Below are 16985 nucleotides of genomic sequence, written 5' to 3'. Positions count from 1 at the left end.
AACATCACAGAGCATGCACAGAGAGAAAATAAAAGCTTCAGTTACTATTTGCTTATGCTACCTAATCTAGCCTTTAAGAAGTCAGCTTAGCATGAATATGAGTTGCATTTCATATAAAGGTAAATTTCAGTATTTTTTTCCCCAAAAAATATGAACATATAATTTTTGAGCAAATAAGTAATTAATTGCAGTTCAATGCCTTGTTTTTCAAGTCATAAAAATTTGGGTGGAAACTGCCTTTAAATAGAAATTTAAATACAGACCTCTGTTCCTGCTCAAAAAGATAAGGTTTTAAATTATGCAATTTTTAGAGTTCAAATCTGCAAGGTGACCTGCTTATAATTTGGAGTTAGGGCCAAGCATTATGCTTACAGTTTAGATTTAGGGCCAAATTAGACATGACCCATGAAATTCTTTTTTCTAGTTTTCAAAAATGTTCACAGTGTCTGTGATGATGGGAATCCAATCAGGAACATGGGATGGAAGACGGATGTTAACCTTTTGCTTTGTGCCATTTTCTCTGTTTAAAATTGCCACTCAGTAGCACAGCTGGACACCTGTTGGGCATGGGACTGAGGGCAAGTTAGGGATGAATCTAGCTCTTGGAGCTCCCATGTAGGTTGCATATTAAAATATAAGAAAACTAACAGCCCAGTTCTGCCTCCCGGTGATGGATTTTGCCTTATGACCTTATAGATGTCATAAACAGTCTTATGGAGATGCATGCTTCTGTTCTGCCACTGGAGAGGTGTTGTGCAGGATCTGGAGTGGCTGCCACTGCCTGTAAGTAAGTAGTAGGGTGGTCGAGGCAGGGGTGAAACTGGGTGAGGAGGGGGAATGAATGTGGTGAGAGGGGTAGATTCAGCAGCAATGGTGCATGCCAGATTCTATCCCCTCCATTTCAAGGCTAATGAGCTGGCACAGGTCTGAGGAGACCCACTGTCAGTCAAGAGGCTTACAGAGGGGTAAGGGGAAATAATTCCCTTTCCTCCTCCTTAGCAGACTCCTGCTGGATGCAACATGCACCTTTTTGGCACAACTGCTCAGTGGGGTGGGAAAAAGATAGGACTGGGCTGACAGATATTGAAGTGACTCTATCTAGTCTTATCTTTATAAGACTCGCACAAAGAATTAAAAGTAGTCACCATGCAACCATATATTTTCTGATACTTCTATATGTACTTTGCACAGTAGCTCCTTGTTTTGCCCTCCTGACCACCTAAGGTCCATGTGATATAAGAAACATAGAAGAAAGTTGGTAGAATTCTATGCTTTAGTGCAGTGTGTCTCAAACTGTGGGTCAGGACCCACTAGGTTGGTCACAAGCTAACTTCAGGAGAGTTGTGTAGAACCTAGCTCAACCATGACCCAAATACAGAGCTGAAAATACAGAGTACAAAGCTATTGGGCAGGGAGGACTACAGCTGGGAGAGAGGCCTGGTGCTTTGACCTGAATAGGCAGGAAGATGGGATGCTGGAAAGGAGGGAGGGCTGTGTGGTTGGAGAAGGATTCAAGTCTGCATTTGGCTTTGACTTCTGAGCTGGAATGTTTGAATTCTGAGCTATGCAAAATAGCAGCATGAGTGCACTGTAATGAGTGCAATGCAAAATAGCAGCATGAGAACCTTTGGCTGATTTTGGCTTAGAAGCTAAATTGATAATGTCACTTCCAGTCATAGCATCACTTCTGGTGGATCCTGACAGATTGTCGTTCTAAAAAGTGGTCCTGGTGCTAAAACGTTCAAGAACCACTGTGTTAGTGATAGTGAGATAAGGAGGACAAACTGGCTGCAGCTGAGTGAAGTCAACCATGAGGTAGTTCTCCGTCCTTGCGTGCTGGCAGTTCTCACATCCCATGAAAGCCTCAGGGCCCTGAGGAACCTGGCTTCAGCCCAGAAAATTGCCTCCCTTGTACTCAGTATTTGACCTAGGAAGAACTTGGAACATCCAGCTGCAGAGGAGGCTTAATTAATAAGCAATTAGAAAACAGTGCAGGAGAAAGTGTTAGCTCCCTTTCTCAGTGCCATAATCCTTCCTGTTACTATTAATTAAAACAAATGAAGGAGTTCCTGATCACAGATCTCTAGCATCATGTCCAGTTTGGCCCTTGCACATGATCCAATGTGTCAACAGGTACACTCAAAGAGTAACCAGCCCAGAACTCCTTTAGTCACATTTGAATATAAACTGCAGGATTGAAGTCACAGCTAGCATTGCCAACTCTTCATCTCCCAGTGTTCCTTGAGTGTGCCTTGATACAGTGGAAGTTCAGCAGAAAAGAAAAAAAGAACTTTTCTCATCATGCATAAAAAAATTCCATCTGTTGAATTTGTAATATACCTGTCAAGAGCTCAGAAGTTTCACTAGAAAAAACAAACAAACTAGGAATATATTTATTCTAGTAATTCCAGATTCATCACACTGGGATTCAGTGGGGCAATTCAGAACATGGCTGCCAGTCTGCAACCCTGAAAGATCTCTTCTAATAGCAAACTCTGATGACTGAACACTCTGATGAATGAACACTGAAACAAAACACGGCCACTCCAAAATAAGGCAGTGGTTTCTACATATTCTGCATAGGGGGGGGGGACATGGGGGCGGGGTCCCCTGAAGTATATTAGTTTCTAAATTAAAAGAAAAAAAGTTTTTTCTTGAATCCAAAATTGCCTATTGTAGGATTGATGGCTGGATTGCTCTTGAGACGTTACGGGCGCAATCCCAAAAAAGGCAACAGGCCAGTGCAAGTCCCTTGTGCCGGCCCGCTGGTGTCACAAAAGTGCTGTAAAGCACTTTTGTGCCAACAGGAGAAGACAGAGCATGGATGTGCTCCAGCCTCTAGACGCCGACATGAGCTCTGCTTGTCCGGCCTAAAAGGTAAACCCATGCTGGCCAAGCTAGGCCAGTGCAGGAATCTGGGGGTGTGTGGGGAGTGCGGAAGGGAAACATTTCAGAGTGGTGGGAGGGTGGGTGGCGGGCGGGTGAGGGTGCTGGGGCCAGGATTATATCCCCGTTCCAGAGCAGTCCAGGGCAGCTCCAGGCTGCTCAGATCTGCGCCACCTCTTTAGGTGGTGCAGATCCGAGTAGCCCCATTGGGGTTGCTGCAGCATTACCTGGGGTAAGGGGAAGCGATTCCCCTTGCCCCGCACTGAGCTGCAACTGGCCCTGCCTTGGATGTGGGATAGGCCTGCTGGCCTGCCTGCTCTAGGGTAGGCTAGGATAGGGCTGTTAGTTTGTTTTTAAAAAATGTGGAGGACAGAGGAACGGGCTGACTTAAGCCTCCAAGAGTTTGTTTTAAATATCCTGGGATGGGGGGATTGGGATTGGTGGGATCCATATTTTGTGCTTTAACTCCCCTCCCTGTACTGTATAGTGATGCTTTAAGAGGAAAGGAAAAATGACACCTTTTCCACTCTTCAGAATTATTTTTCCCCAGAGTTATATAACTATAAAATGTTCAGTTTCAGGGCTGATTGCCAGCTGACTCCAACTGACTCCCTGCGCAGACATTCTTTAATGTTTGTACATTAGATCTAGAGGAGAAAAGGCAATCTTGAAGGGGGAGAGTGCCATGGGAGTGGGGCCTGAAGGGCAATCAGTTCCCTCTGGGAGCACTGGAACATCACATTCTTCCTACATATGCACCCCCAGAGAATTTAGAACTGTTTGCGCCTCCCCCAATTTTTATTTATTTTATTCAATTATTTATTTTTCTGAAAACGTGCTGATTTTTTTTTTTTTTTTTTTTGTACAGCAAAAAGTGGAATGTCCAAAAATATTATGTTTCAATTGCAGGAAAAAATGTGTTCCTTCACAGAATTTGAAAACATCAAAAGCTCATAATAATCTAATGAGAAGGCTAAAACCAATAAATATTGTTGCCAGTAAGAAAATACATTATTGGCTTTTGTTGGCCAGGGCAAAATTCAAAACTTAAAAAAAGTCCTCACATAAATCAAAAAGTTGTGTATGAAGGCATTCTTTATTATTTATTCTGGGGTCACCTGACATACCCTCTGGGCTCCCTTCACACACCCCCTAGAGGCGCATGTTCTAGCAGAGATGTCAAACTCATTTCATATAGCGGATCGAATAGCATTCATGGCGCCTGCTGAGGGTTGGAAATGACATCATTAAGAAGGAAATGACATCATTAAGCAGATGGTGGCCAAAAATAAGCACTTCGTTCTCACACAGAAACTCATTAGCTACAAATGACAGAAATGTGCAAATCTTGTTCATAATTTCAAGATATGAGAGGGCCCAATTATCATGCTGGGAGAGCCCAATTACAATGGTAGCTGGAAATATTGTTTCCAGGGGCTGTGTCCAACCCACAGGCCTTATATTTGACTCCTATCTTACATCTTAAGAACCCCTAGTTTAGTGCTGTAGAATACAGTTGGAGGAAAGGAATTCTCAAAGGAATGGGAAAGAAACAAAGTGTCTTTTTTCTTTTGCTGAATCTTCCTGTGTGGACTAAGGAAGGATGCTATTTTAGGTTATCTGGATACCAGAATGAGCTCCATTTGTGTAAAATTTGGATGCAGGTCTCCTTCTATGCCTCTAAACTCCCAGTGCTGTAGAAGACAAGGCAGCTGGCTTTTCTCCTATCCATTCTCTTCCAGGTCTTATCTTCTAACCCACCCATCCCACTTTCTGTTGTGAGCAGGACTCGAGGATACCAGGCAGCAGGTGGGAGGAAGTTGTTGACAACAGGAAAGGACGTGAAAAGCACAGGTTAAGTCAATCTAAAAGTATATGAATTTTCTCTGGGTTGCAGCCTGATAACCCTAGTTCTAGATCATAGGTTTTGAGCAGCATAAAGTCAGGACTCATATGAGATCACCCAGCCCTTCTGCAAATAGGAAAATTACAATTTGTATCTTTCCTTTTCACAGAAGGGGAGCCACAATCTTACACGTATTTCGCCTTCTGATGTAATGCTATTCATCCAGGTAATCATGTGAGCCATTAAATGAGAGGGTTAGCCATTTTGCATAATCATAGTTAATCCGTAAACAAATCATGGCCATTATTGTTTTATTGTAATGTTTGATTGATGTGCCAGACTGCAGTTCTAGTTTACCTTGGAAAAGGACCCAATCACGAACAACTTAGGTCCAAATCCTAACCCACTTTCCCACACTGGTATAGCTGTGCCAAGGGGACATGTGCTGCACCCAGCAGTTGGGGACACTCATGGAGGCTTCCTCTAAGTAAGGGAATGTTTGTTTCCTTAACTAGGAGCTGTGTTGCCCTTATGTCAGTGCTGGAAAGTGTGTTAGGATTGTGCCCTTAGGGTCATATATATTTCCTAGATTCATCACTTCCAACAATGCACTGTGTAAAGATTTTTTTTTTTTTGTTAATTAGAAAAGCAAGAACTAACTAGATCAAAGATACTGGCTTTTGATGCAGGTCATTAACAGTGGTCCTGAAGTGATCTCAGTGCATGTTGGGAAATGAAAAAAGGAAAAACCCACAAATTGACACTTATCTCATGGCTCACATTTTGGTATACACACAATAATTGGATTCTTTTTGTATCGGACAGATCCATTTTGTGAGCAGGTATGTTGATTGATTCAAGTTTCAAGTGAGTTGAAGAAAACCATCTTCAACATAAATATTTAACTCAAGTATAACTAACTCCATGCCAGATTGAGTCAGTGTTGACTTGCTACAATCAGAGAGATGTCAGTCTCAGTGGTTCTTTTGACAAGACTGTATGCATACATTTAATGCAGAGAAATAAACAATACATATCCATGCCAAGATTACTTTTTGATTTAAATGAGATCTATTGAACTGAATACACACTCAGCATCATATATAGCAGCCATCCATGACGGTGCGGAAAAGGCAGGCATTTGGGGGATGCCTAGTGGGATGTTAACTGGTAGATTTGGAACTTTAGGGAGGTTCACATTTGGAAGATTCACATTGGGTAGATTACTGGTTAAACTCCTGTGGAAGAAACAGACAGAAAGAAAAAAAATACCATCACAGTGACAATGCAGATGCACAGCAGAAGCAAGGTGGCACTCGTAAACTAATCTGCAAAGTTCACAGCGAGACAACAGTCAAAGACCCAAACCAAAAAACATTTCAGAGAGAAGCATGGATATGGAAAGCTTAAGTATGCAATTTGGGATTTTTTTTTTCAGCAGTCTGCAATAAAAAAAGTTGCTTAAAAGAAAACAGAGCAAGGACAAAAAGGAAAGAACATTTATAAAGTAGCAAATTAAAACATTCATACAGAAGGACACAACCTATATAGCTTGAGAACTTTTCAAGGCACAGTTTGCTAGGACAGAATACACTTGAGAGATAAAAATGTGGTTTGGAAGGATATAACGATATGGACACACTAAGAGACTTAACAGAAACCTTTAAAAGAACGAATTTAACCTGTCGATACAGAATACGAACTGCCTTTCTTAAATAACAGAACAAGAGGAGAGACATTGGACTTAGAAAATGGTTTTCTAATTGACCGTCAACAGCTGAAACTAGCAACTATTTATGCAATTAGGGAACACACCAATTCCTGTAAGCCCTCAGTATGGGAGCTCTGATGAGGAAATGGAGCTTCCCTGTCTGCATGGGCTTCCTCAACTGCGTCAACAGAATGGACAAATATAAGTACGTAATGATGACATGCACACATATAGCCGCCCCCCCATCCACGCAAACAGAGAATCCTATAAGTATATTTGCAACTCAAAGAAAGTTACTCATTAATAATTGCTAGAGAGGGTACTGAATTTTGCTCAAAGAAAATTTGATGATTAAGGTTTACTAAACCTTCATGAAACTCAGCCTTTCTGGAATCCATTCAATTCCACTGCTGATCCATAAGCACATGTGAATGTTATAGGCCATTCTATTCAGGTGTGGAGGCTTCTTGCACCTGTGTCATGTGGTCTTATGGTGTTGGTAAACTTGTGAAGTCAACAGAACCTTCAGAATCAGGTAAATTTTCTGGAAGAAAAGAGGACTTAAAGAATCCTAGATGGACTCTGAAGTAGGATGTGGAATTCTAGCAAAAAACCAAACAAACACACTAACAAACACAAAAAAACAACAGCCATGCAGCCCAGTTCTGTCCATAATGACTCAGAAATAAGTCGCGCCAAGTCAAATGACTGCATTTTACTCGTTACACTTTCACTGAATTGTGCTGAAAGTTTTGTTCCTGATTTTAGAAGGGAAAAATGAGGAAAAAGAAGGAAGTAAATTCTGCAGGAATCAGGAGTAAAACAGCAGGCAGATAAGCTGTAAAGAGCCAGCAAGATTCCATTTTTATAAATGGAAAAAAAAACTAATCAAGCTTACAGATTGGATAATCAAGGTATTTTGCAATTAAAGTTATATGTCAATGATTAATAACAAAAAAGAATTTAAGTGCACTGGTTCAATCTGAAATTTGTGGGCTTTTTCCATGTGGAAAGTATATAAATTCAGATATTCTCCATGGCTAAAGATAGAGTCTCTCCTTCAGCAGTATTATAGTTCTAGAGCAGAAATCCATTCTAATTTCTAATTTCAACAAATTAGACTCTGGAATGACTACCCAGGCAGTTAATAATGTGGATAATCAATTCTTCTGCTTTCACACCAGCTTTCTCTACCTTCCTACCCTGTATAATTTTATATTGAGTACTAACAGCAAGGTGGCAGGATTTCTGGGACTGTGGGGAAAAAGGTTAAAAACATTGGCACAGCATGGTCATTCACAGGTCATGGCCCAGTTCTCCCAAAAATAAGATGTCTGTAGTGGAATAGATATGACCAGATCACAAATGTCCTAACACTTGATATTCAATTACTAAATAAACTCTAAAAAGAAAACCTACTGCCTGAGTATTTCTGGCATACCTGAGAAATGAACATTTAAAATGTTCAACAATAATCACTAAAGGTGATTGTAGACACATATTTTACAGAGAGTGGTAAAAATGCTTTCATATCATCCATTTCTTTTAGGACAAAATGATCTAATGATCACTAAGAGCAGACTGTAAGAGTAGTAACATATTCTAGAGAGGGTGATAAAAATACTTTGAACACTCTCATAACATCTTTCATAGGATAAAATGATATAATAAATATCTGCACAGTTTAAGACACACAAAACTTCTCTGTGTCCACCAACTGTTCCTATAATGCTGAATTCTAAATTTGGTGTCAATAGTTCTGTAGGCCACTCTTTATAGCCTTCATAGATCTCACAAAGGCTTTCGACCTGGTCAGCAGAGACGGCCTCTTCAAGATTCTCCCCAAGATTGGATGTCCACCCAGGCTCCTCAGCATCATCAGATCCTTCCACAAGGACATGAAGGGCACTGTTGTCTTCGATGGCTCCACATCAGACCCTTTTGACATCCGAAGCGGAGTGAAGCAGGGCTGTGTTCTTGCACCAACCTTGTTTGGGATTTTCTTCGCTGTCCTGCTGAAGCAGGCCTTTGGAACTGCAACAGAAGGCATCTATCTCCGGACCAGATCAGACGGAAAGCTCTTCAACCTCTCCAGACTGAGAGCAAAATCCAAAGTCCAGCTGAAATGTCTGCGTGACTTCCTCTTTGCCGACGATGCAGCTGTCACTACCCACTCTGCCAAAGATCTCCAGCAGCTCATGGATCGTTTTAGCAAGGCCTGCCAAGATTTTGGACTGACAATCAGCCTGAAGAAAACACAGGTCATGGTTCAGGATGTGGACTCACCTCCCTGCATTACAATCTCTGAGCATGAACTGGAGGTTGTCCATGACTTTGTGTACCTTGGCTCAACGATCTCCGACACTCATTCTCTCGATGCCGAGCTAAACAGGCGCATCGGTAAAGCAGCTACCACGTTTTCCAGACTCACAAAGAGAGTCTGGTCCAACAAGAAGCTGACGGAACATACCAAGATCCAGGTCTACAGAGCTTGCGTCCTGAGTACACTTCTGTACTGCAGCGAGTCATGGACTCTTCGCCCACAACAGGAGAGGAAACTGAGCGCTTTCCACATGCGCTGCCTCCGACGCATCCTCGGCATCACCTGGCAGGACAAAGTTCCAAACAACACAGTCCTGGAACGTGCTGGAATCCCTAGCATGTATTCACTGCTGAAACAGAGACGCCTGCGTTGGCTTGGTCATGTCGTGAGAATGGATGATGGCCGGATCCCAAAGGATCTCCTCTATGGAGAACTCGTGCAAGGAAAGCGCCCTACAGGTAGACCACAGCTGCGATATAAGGACATCTGCAAGAGGGATCTGAAGGCCTTAGGGATGGACCTCAACAAGTGGGAAACCCTGGCCTCTGAGCGGCCCGCTTGGAGGCAGGCTGTGCAGAATGGCCTTTCCCAGTTTGAAGAGACACTTTGCCAACAGTCTGAGGCTAAGAGGCAAAGAAGGAAGGCCCATAGCCAGGGAGACAGACCAGGGACAGACTGCACTTGCTCCCGGTGTGGAAGGGATTGTCACTCCCGGATTGGCCTTTTCAGCCACACTAGACGCTGTGCCAGAACCACCTTTCAGAGCGCGATACCATAGTCTTTCGAGACTGAAGGTTGCCAATACTGTAGTTCTGTAGGCAAAAGCAGCAACCACAGACAACAGGAAGGTACCTGGATGTAGATAATTCCTTAAAGTAATTATGTAGATACTTATTAAAATAAGTATGCAGAGCTTCAAAACATAAAAAAAAGACTTATTTAAGGAGCCACCTCTTCCAAGAACCCCTTCTGCTTGGAGAATGTAGAAATTGAGGAGACAGAGGGGAGACTCCTTAAAAGGTTAAAGACAGCTTAGCACAGTCATTTCCTATCAAGTGTAAGATGGGACCAGGCAGAAGGGTTTTATTTTCTTAGTGAGTAGTAGGTTCACCAGTGAGTAACAGGATTTATTTGAAGTATAGGAGGGGAAAGGAGGACATTGGAGACAGACAAGTTAAAAAGAAGGAAAAAAAGAGCAAAGCTTAGCCAAGCAGATTGAAGACACAGTGAGTGAGCACTATAGCCATAGATCAGGGATGTCCAAACATTTTGGCAGGAGGGCCACATCAACTCTCTGATACTGTGTCGGGGGCAGGGAAAAAAAGAATTAATTTACAATTTAAATTTGAAAAATTTACATAAATGAATATATTAGAGATGGAACTTACATGAATAAATGAAGGTCTTACAGTAGCTCAAGGCCTATAAAAGGCCTTGCACAAAGCAAGGCGAGCCTTTCTTTCGCTGCCACTGCTGCATCGCAGATGTGAAACAGCAAGCAGTGGAGGGAGTCCTTGCCCCACAGCTCAGGTGAGAAGTCGAACAGTCGTTCACTTGCTGACAGCAGTTGCATCGGGCCAGCACGGGCTCCAACAAGTTTCTGGAGAGCCAGAAGCACATTGGAGACTGGGGGTTCCCTGAGGGCCTGATTGAGAGCCCCTGAGGGCCACAAGTGGCCCCCGGGCTGGGGTTTGGGCAACCCTGCCTTAGATAGTGACTGGAGCATGATTTCCCTGAAGAAAGCCCAACAGAGTCAGTGGGGCACACTCCATTAAGATATGGACAATAAACTAGAAAAGTGTGAAGGAAGGAGACACACACAAAAGGCTCAAACCTACCAATGTAGCCTAATAGCTTGATCTAGACTTCAACAGGCATGTTTATTCTGAAGTGAGCTCCACAGAGTCCAGTGGAATATGTGCAAGAACAATGTGGAAAGCTGCGAAAAATTAAGAGGGAGAAAAAAAGAAAAGATTCTCACCAAGCCCCAGTAACCTATTAGTGTGACCCAGTTTCAATGTAAGTAAGTGTAAAGTAAGGCAAATTGGGGCAAAAAAAATCAAATTTTCACATATAGGCTAATGGGTTCTGAGCTGTCTGTGACAGATCAGGAGAGAGATCTTGGGGTGGTGGTGGACAACTCCATGAAAGTGTTGACCCAATGTGCGGTGGCAGTGAAGAAGGCCAATTCTATGCTTGGGGTTATTAGAAAAGGTATTGAAATACAATGGCTAATATTATAATACCACTGTACTAATCGTTGGTAAGTCTACACCTGGAGTATTGTGTCCAGTTCTGGTCACCACATCTCAAAAAGGACATAGTGGAAGTGGAAAAGGTGCAAAAGAGAGTGACTAAAATGATTACTGGGCTGGGGCACCTTCCTTATGAGGAAAAGCTACAGCGCTTAGGGCTTTTCAGTCTAGAAAAGAGGTGCCTGAGGGGGGACATGATTGAGACCTACAAAATTATGCAGAGGAAGGATAGAGTGGATAGAGAGATGCTCGTTTCCCTCTCACACAACACCAGAACCAGAGGACATAAACTAAAATTGAGTGCTGGGAGAGTTAGGACAGACAAAAGAAAATATGTCTTTACTTAGTGTCTAATTAATCTGTGGGACTCCTTGCCACAGGATGTGGTGAAGGTGTCTGGCTTGGATGCCTTTAAAAAGAGATTGGACAAATTTCTGGATGAAAAGTCCATCGTGGGTTACAAGTCGCAATTTGCAATGCGCAATCTCCTGATTTTAGAAGTGGGCTATGTCAGAATGCCAGATGCAATGGAGGGCACCAGGATGCAGGTCTCTTGTGGTCTTGTGTGCTCCCTAGGGCATTTGGTGGGCCACTGTGAGATCCAGGAAGTTGGACTAGATGGGCCTATGGCCTGATCCAGTGGGGCTGTTCTTATGTTTTTATGCTAAATTGAAATGAACAATAGAGAAGCACAGAGAGTAAAGGGATGGGGAGAATGCAAACAGGCAAAGAGTTAATGATAGGGAATATATTGGGGGAAAAAAGTAGAAAAATACAACAGGAGAAGGAAAACTGGGAAAAGAGACAGAAAATAGAAGGAAGTAACAGACAGAAAAAGTGAGGGGCAGATTGAAAAGGGGGGACTGCAGGACAAAATGAATAAAAATATAATAGAAATAGAAAAATCGAATATACAAGTCCCCAAATAACCGACATCCATAAGAACATAAGAACAGCCCCACTGGATCAGGCCATAGGCCCATCTAGTCCAGCTTCCTTTATCTCACAGCAACCTACCAAATGCCCTGGGGGCACACGGGGTATTGTACAACGGCATTATAATATTAGCCATTTTGTTCTCAATACCTTTCCTAACGATCCCAAGCATAGAATTGGCCTTCTTCACTGCCACCACACACTGGGTCGATACTTTCATTGACCTATCCACCACCACCCCAAGATCTCTCTCCTGATCTGTCACAGACAGCTCAGAACCCATTAGCCTATATGTGAAGTTTTGATTTTTTGCCTCAGTGTGTGTGACTTTACACTTACTTACATTGAAACGCATCTGCCATTTTGCTGCCCAATCTGCTGGTCTGGAGAGATCCTTCTGGAGCTCCTCACAATCACGTCTGGTCTTCACCACTCGGAAAAGTATGGTGTTGTCTGCAAACTTTGCCACCTCACTGCTCACCCGTCTCCAGGTCATTTATGAAGAGGTTGAAAAGCACTGGTCCCAAGGGTTGTATTGGTATGTTTGCGCAGGTGCTATCTTCCCTTTAACATGCTTTTGTGCAGGTGTGACAGTACTGGGCTTGCAGAGCCATCTGTTCTGACTTACATCTATTCCAACTTGCAGACAACACTTCGGAATGGAAACAAGATGTAACTTGGGGACTGATAGCCCAATCCTATCTGCACTGTCTGCTGAAGGAATTAGAGTTCCATCCGCGGTAGACCCACACCATCAGTGTTGTGGTCACTGTGACAACACATGCAGTGGGGCCACATCCCCTTGAGTCCACTTGGACTTGTTCCAGCCAAAGAGGTGGTGCAGATTCGAGCAGACCTGTTGGGGACCTTGTCAGGGTGAAGTAGGTAAGTAACACTTTTGTTTATTGACCTCTCTGTTGCGCAGATTGCAGCAGAGGCAATGTCAATGCTGCGGTACCCCACAGGCTGGCCGAGGAATAGGATTGGGCTGTTAGTGTATTCAGAAAGATAGAGCACACATCTACTTGGTCCAATATATTCAATTAATAAAAAGCAAACAAATTACTCATGTTAGGGAGTGGTTAGATGCTGCAATATTTTGTGCCGGCCCCTTCTTGTATTTATGCATCATCCAATGCAGTATGAGATGAATTTGGAACACTCTTCGCATTATGAACAAAAATCCCAATAACTCAAAACTATACATTAAATTCTCTATGTCAGTGGTTCCCAAACTCCTACAGGGGAGTCAGGGACAAAATGAGTCTTTGAAGGGGGCGGGGAGGGGTGCAGCAACGATGTCGCAGCGATTGCACGAAAACCGAAAGTGGCTTCTGATCAGAGATGAGCGCTGTTTATAGCAGCATGGGGGCCTGCAGAGGGAGCTGCAACCCCCCCCACCCCCCCGAAAGGCCAGCACTACCATTCAGTTAAGTTTAAAAGTTCCTTGCTCCTGGTGGCACTGTAGTTGCTATGGCACCATTGGGGCACTCATTCCTGGGTCACTCCCTTTAAGGGGGAATAGCCCTCCCTGGCTCCCCTGGTGGGCTGTGACCCACCAGTTTGGGAACATCTGCTCTATGTGCTTAGGCACTTTCATATTATGTGAGATTTTGTAGATTCCATTTTTTCTTTTTCTTTATTAGTAATTGGGTAAGGGGTAAGGGTAATTGGGTAAGGGGCACTTTTTTCAAGTGGGTGCTCCTTTTTTTAGCAGGGGGAGAGTAACTGGCCCACCTCACCCCAGCAGTGTCTGTTCTAGTGGCTGTCTGCTGGTGTTCTTTTTGCATCTTTTTAGATTGTGAGCCCTTTTGGGACAGGGAGCCATTTAGTTATTTGATTTTTCTCTGTAAACCGCTTTGTGAACTTTTAGTTGAAAAGCGGTATATAAATACTGTTAATAATAATAACAGTATCATTTTATTGTTTCATGTAAAAAAATGTAGTGGACACTTGCTATTTTACATAGTCCACACTTTAGTGCTGCCTGAAACATTGATGTGGGTGGGAAGCAGCAGTAAATTGCATGCACCAGGCAGAGTCGTGCGCAAACACTACTTCGAAATGGGGGGAAAAAAAGCTCCAGCTACTCTATCAGTACACAGACAATGACGTAAACGAATTCTGGAATAGTTTCTTGTTCAGTGACCTTTCAGTCTGCCTGTTATAGGGCATTGGTGTTGTTCCTGAGTGTGTTCTAGTGGCATCTACATGCCTTTCTGCTACATTTCCTTCAAGTAAACCATATGTCCTGATCATGCCAAGAAATACTATGGTGTTTGGGTAAACGAAATTTTTAAAAGGTTTATTTGCCACCAAGGAGACTTCTCCTACCTCTTCGGCTACGATAGCTTGTCTGAACAAGATCTGACACAGAGCTAAACAACAAATCCAAACCAGCCCTAGATGTATTTTGTTGTGACAGAATCGCTTACAGTAAAGTAAGGACACAATCCGAATGTGGCCTTGGGCCAATATAAGTCCCTTGTGTTGGCCTGGGAGGGTTGCAAATGTGTTGAAAGGCATGTTTGTGCCTCCTTGAGAGGAAGCTGGGCCGGCACTCTGAGAAGCGCCGGCCTGTGGAGGCTGGCGGAAGCCTCCACGTCGGCTTCCTCTCTCAGACTTGAGTTGGCCCGGAAGAAAAGGTAGGAGGGAAGGCAGGGAGGAGGCGGAAGAAAGGTGTTCCTGGGTGGGGGGAGGGTGGGTGGTGGGCAGCTCCAGGGGTGGGCAGGTGGGGAGCAGGAGGCAGGGCTTGGGTCTGGCAGTTATGCCGGATCCCAACCCCTGTTCCTGGGGAAAACGGAGCAGCTTCAAGACGCTCCACTCTCCTCGGACTTGCACCACCTCAGGAGGTGGCGGAAGTCCGAGGAGATCCATAGGGACCAGCAGCCCTTACCCAGGGGTAAGGAGAAAAGCTTCCCCTTGCCTCTGGCTGAGCTGCTTCTTGCCCCTATCCTGCCCTGGGTACAGCGCAAGCCTCTTGGCTTGCCTGTTCCAGCACAGGATAGGATTGTGCCCTGTCACTTACAGTACAGTAAATCCTATGCTTGTCTACTCAGAAGTAATCCTCATTGATTTCAATGATACTTACTCCCAGATAAGTATGTATAGGACTGCAGCCTTTTAAAAGTAACTGCTTATGACCAGAGTGTGGTTTATTTGGTGAGTATTGGGTAAACCATCATAACTTATGCAAAATGTAACCTAATCCAATCCACATGGTCCAGAAGGCTGTGCACAGCTGACAATGTCCTGCAGATTGGCCACTGACAGCAGGGTGAGGTTTGGGATGGGGTTGATCTGGGAAGGGGTGGACCTCAGTGGCAGCAGTATACATTGAATCCAGAACCCCTGTCCAGCCTGGACAAAACCACACCTGAAGGGTCCTTAAGCCTACGCCAGCAAAAGAGTTGGTCTAGAGCAGCCCCATAGGGGACCAGGCAACCCACGCACCCTGGTCCCCAGCTGGCCTGCAGGATGCAACAGATACTGCATTAGCAGCCGTGCACTGTGCAGCCTGGCCCAGGATAGGATTGGGCCATTAGAAACGCACCTGATAGAAGTCAATGGTCATTTTGCTTATACTTTATTACAATCTGTGGGTAGCTATACGTAGGAGGTCAAAGATATATCCTTATTTTGGATTTTGCAGCTCAACCTTTCCACACGATACGCTGGCAGATCTTGCAATGCTCCATTGTACTGTGCAGCCTGCCATCACTGCAGCCCCTCTGATAGTCGGTGGCCTGCTGCTGATGGCATGGCAGCTGGGAAGCCCAATAAGCAGTGGCGGACCTGGCATTAAATCAAAGGGGCATATGCCCCAGGCAGAGAGCCTTGCATGCCTCTAGGACCGCATGGAAGCCTCTCTGAGGCTCCTGACACGGTTGGAAACTGTCCTTCCAGTTTTCCAGAAGCACAATTTAAAGCGTTGGGGAAGCTCCAGGAGGCTTCCCCGATGTGTCCTGGAGTCACGTGAGGCTCTGTGTGCTCCAGATAAGTGGGGAGCGGGGCAGATTTCCATGCGGGGGCCAGAAGCATCCCGCGGGGGCCACCATTGCGGACCTTTGCTCCGGGGCACGGGGCAGGGAAGGTCTGCCACTGCCAGTAAGCTGATGGCAGGGACAGACTGGGGCAGGGATTGGGCCAAGCTAGGGTGGAGGTGTCAGCAGCAGCAGCCACAGGATCCAGAGTGTCCTGTCTGGGCCTGATGCGCCCTACACCACAACAGATCTATGCCAACAAAAAAGATGATGTAGATCTGAGAAGGCCCATAAGGGACCAGGGAGTGACAGAGAAGGTAAGTAAACATTTTCTTACCTTTCCTGGCTGGCCTGGTCCCCAGTTAGCCCTTGGGATGCAGCGGAGGCTACGTCAGTGTCTCTCTACCGCGCAGGCTGGCCCTGGATAGGATTGGGCTATTAATAAATTCAAACATTTATAGTGACATGTATAAAACAATGACAAGCAAATCCCATGCATGTTTACTCAGAAGTAAATCCACTCTGTTCAATTCTTGGGTAACTCTGCATAGGATTGCTGTCTTAAAGATTTTTTAAGGGCCACATCAGACTTGAAAGTAAACATGTTCTGTTTAAGCATTCTTCCATATAGAGCAATTTAAAACAAAAATAGTAAAAATGACTCATTGGGGTGACCCTTGTTGGGATGGGGCCATGTGGAGAAAGGGGAAACCATCCCTTTGAAGCAGTGATTTGCCTCAGAAGCAACAAGTTGAGAAAATCACCAATTCTGAAGCAGAGCGCTACTTCAGGGAGATGACTTTTGTCTTCAAAATGGCAGGGGTGGGTGGGAACAGTGAACCCCCATTCCTGCAGCACATTGGTCTGATCAGAGCAGTTGTCCCGACTGGTTCATTTTATATTTTTAAAAAAGCTTCTTGTTGGAAATATGATTAAATGGCATGCAGGTGTAAATGAGGATCAGGAAGGTCTACTGATTTGGGAGTTGGTCTAAGACCTGGAAGATCCAGGTTCAAAGTTCTGCTCATGAAGCTTCCTGGGTGAC

The 16985-nt window shown here is 44.3% G+C and overlaps 1 protein-coding gene across 16 annotated transcripts in view; it reads right to left on the bottom strand.

Annotated features, from left to right (window-relative positions):
• CADPS (calcium dependent secretion activator) overlaps positions 1 to 16985 on the bottom strand; it is a 465254-nt gene that overhangs the window by 81670 nt on the left and 366599 nt on the right. For 10 of the 16 annotated variants that reach the window (XM_066614155.1, XM_066614148.1, XM_066614140.1 and 7 more), the window contains one exon: positions 5824 to 5970. The exons of the other annotated variants lie outside the window; for them this stretch is intronic. In XM_066614155.1, coding sequence (XP_066470252.1) covers positions 5824 to 5970 — 147 coding nt within the window. The remainder of the gene's footprint in view (positions 1 to 5823; positions 5971 to 16985) is intronic. 16 annotated transcript variants of the gene reach the window in all.

Source organism: Tiliqua scincoides, chromosome 2, assembly GCF_035046505.1.
Source record: "Tiliqua scincoides isolate rTilSci1 chromosome 2, rTilSci1.hap2, whole genome shotgun sequence".
NCBI lineage: Eukaryota > Metazoa > Chordata > Lepidosauria > Squamata > Scincidae > Tiliqua > Tiliqua scincoides.
Note: the sequence above shows the minus strand (reverse complement) of the source record. Positions and strands in the feature narration are given on the sequence as shown.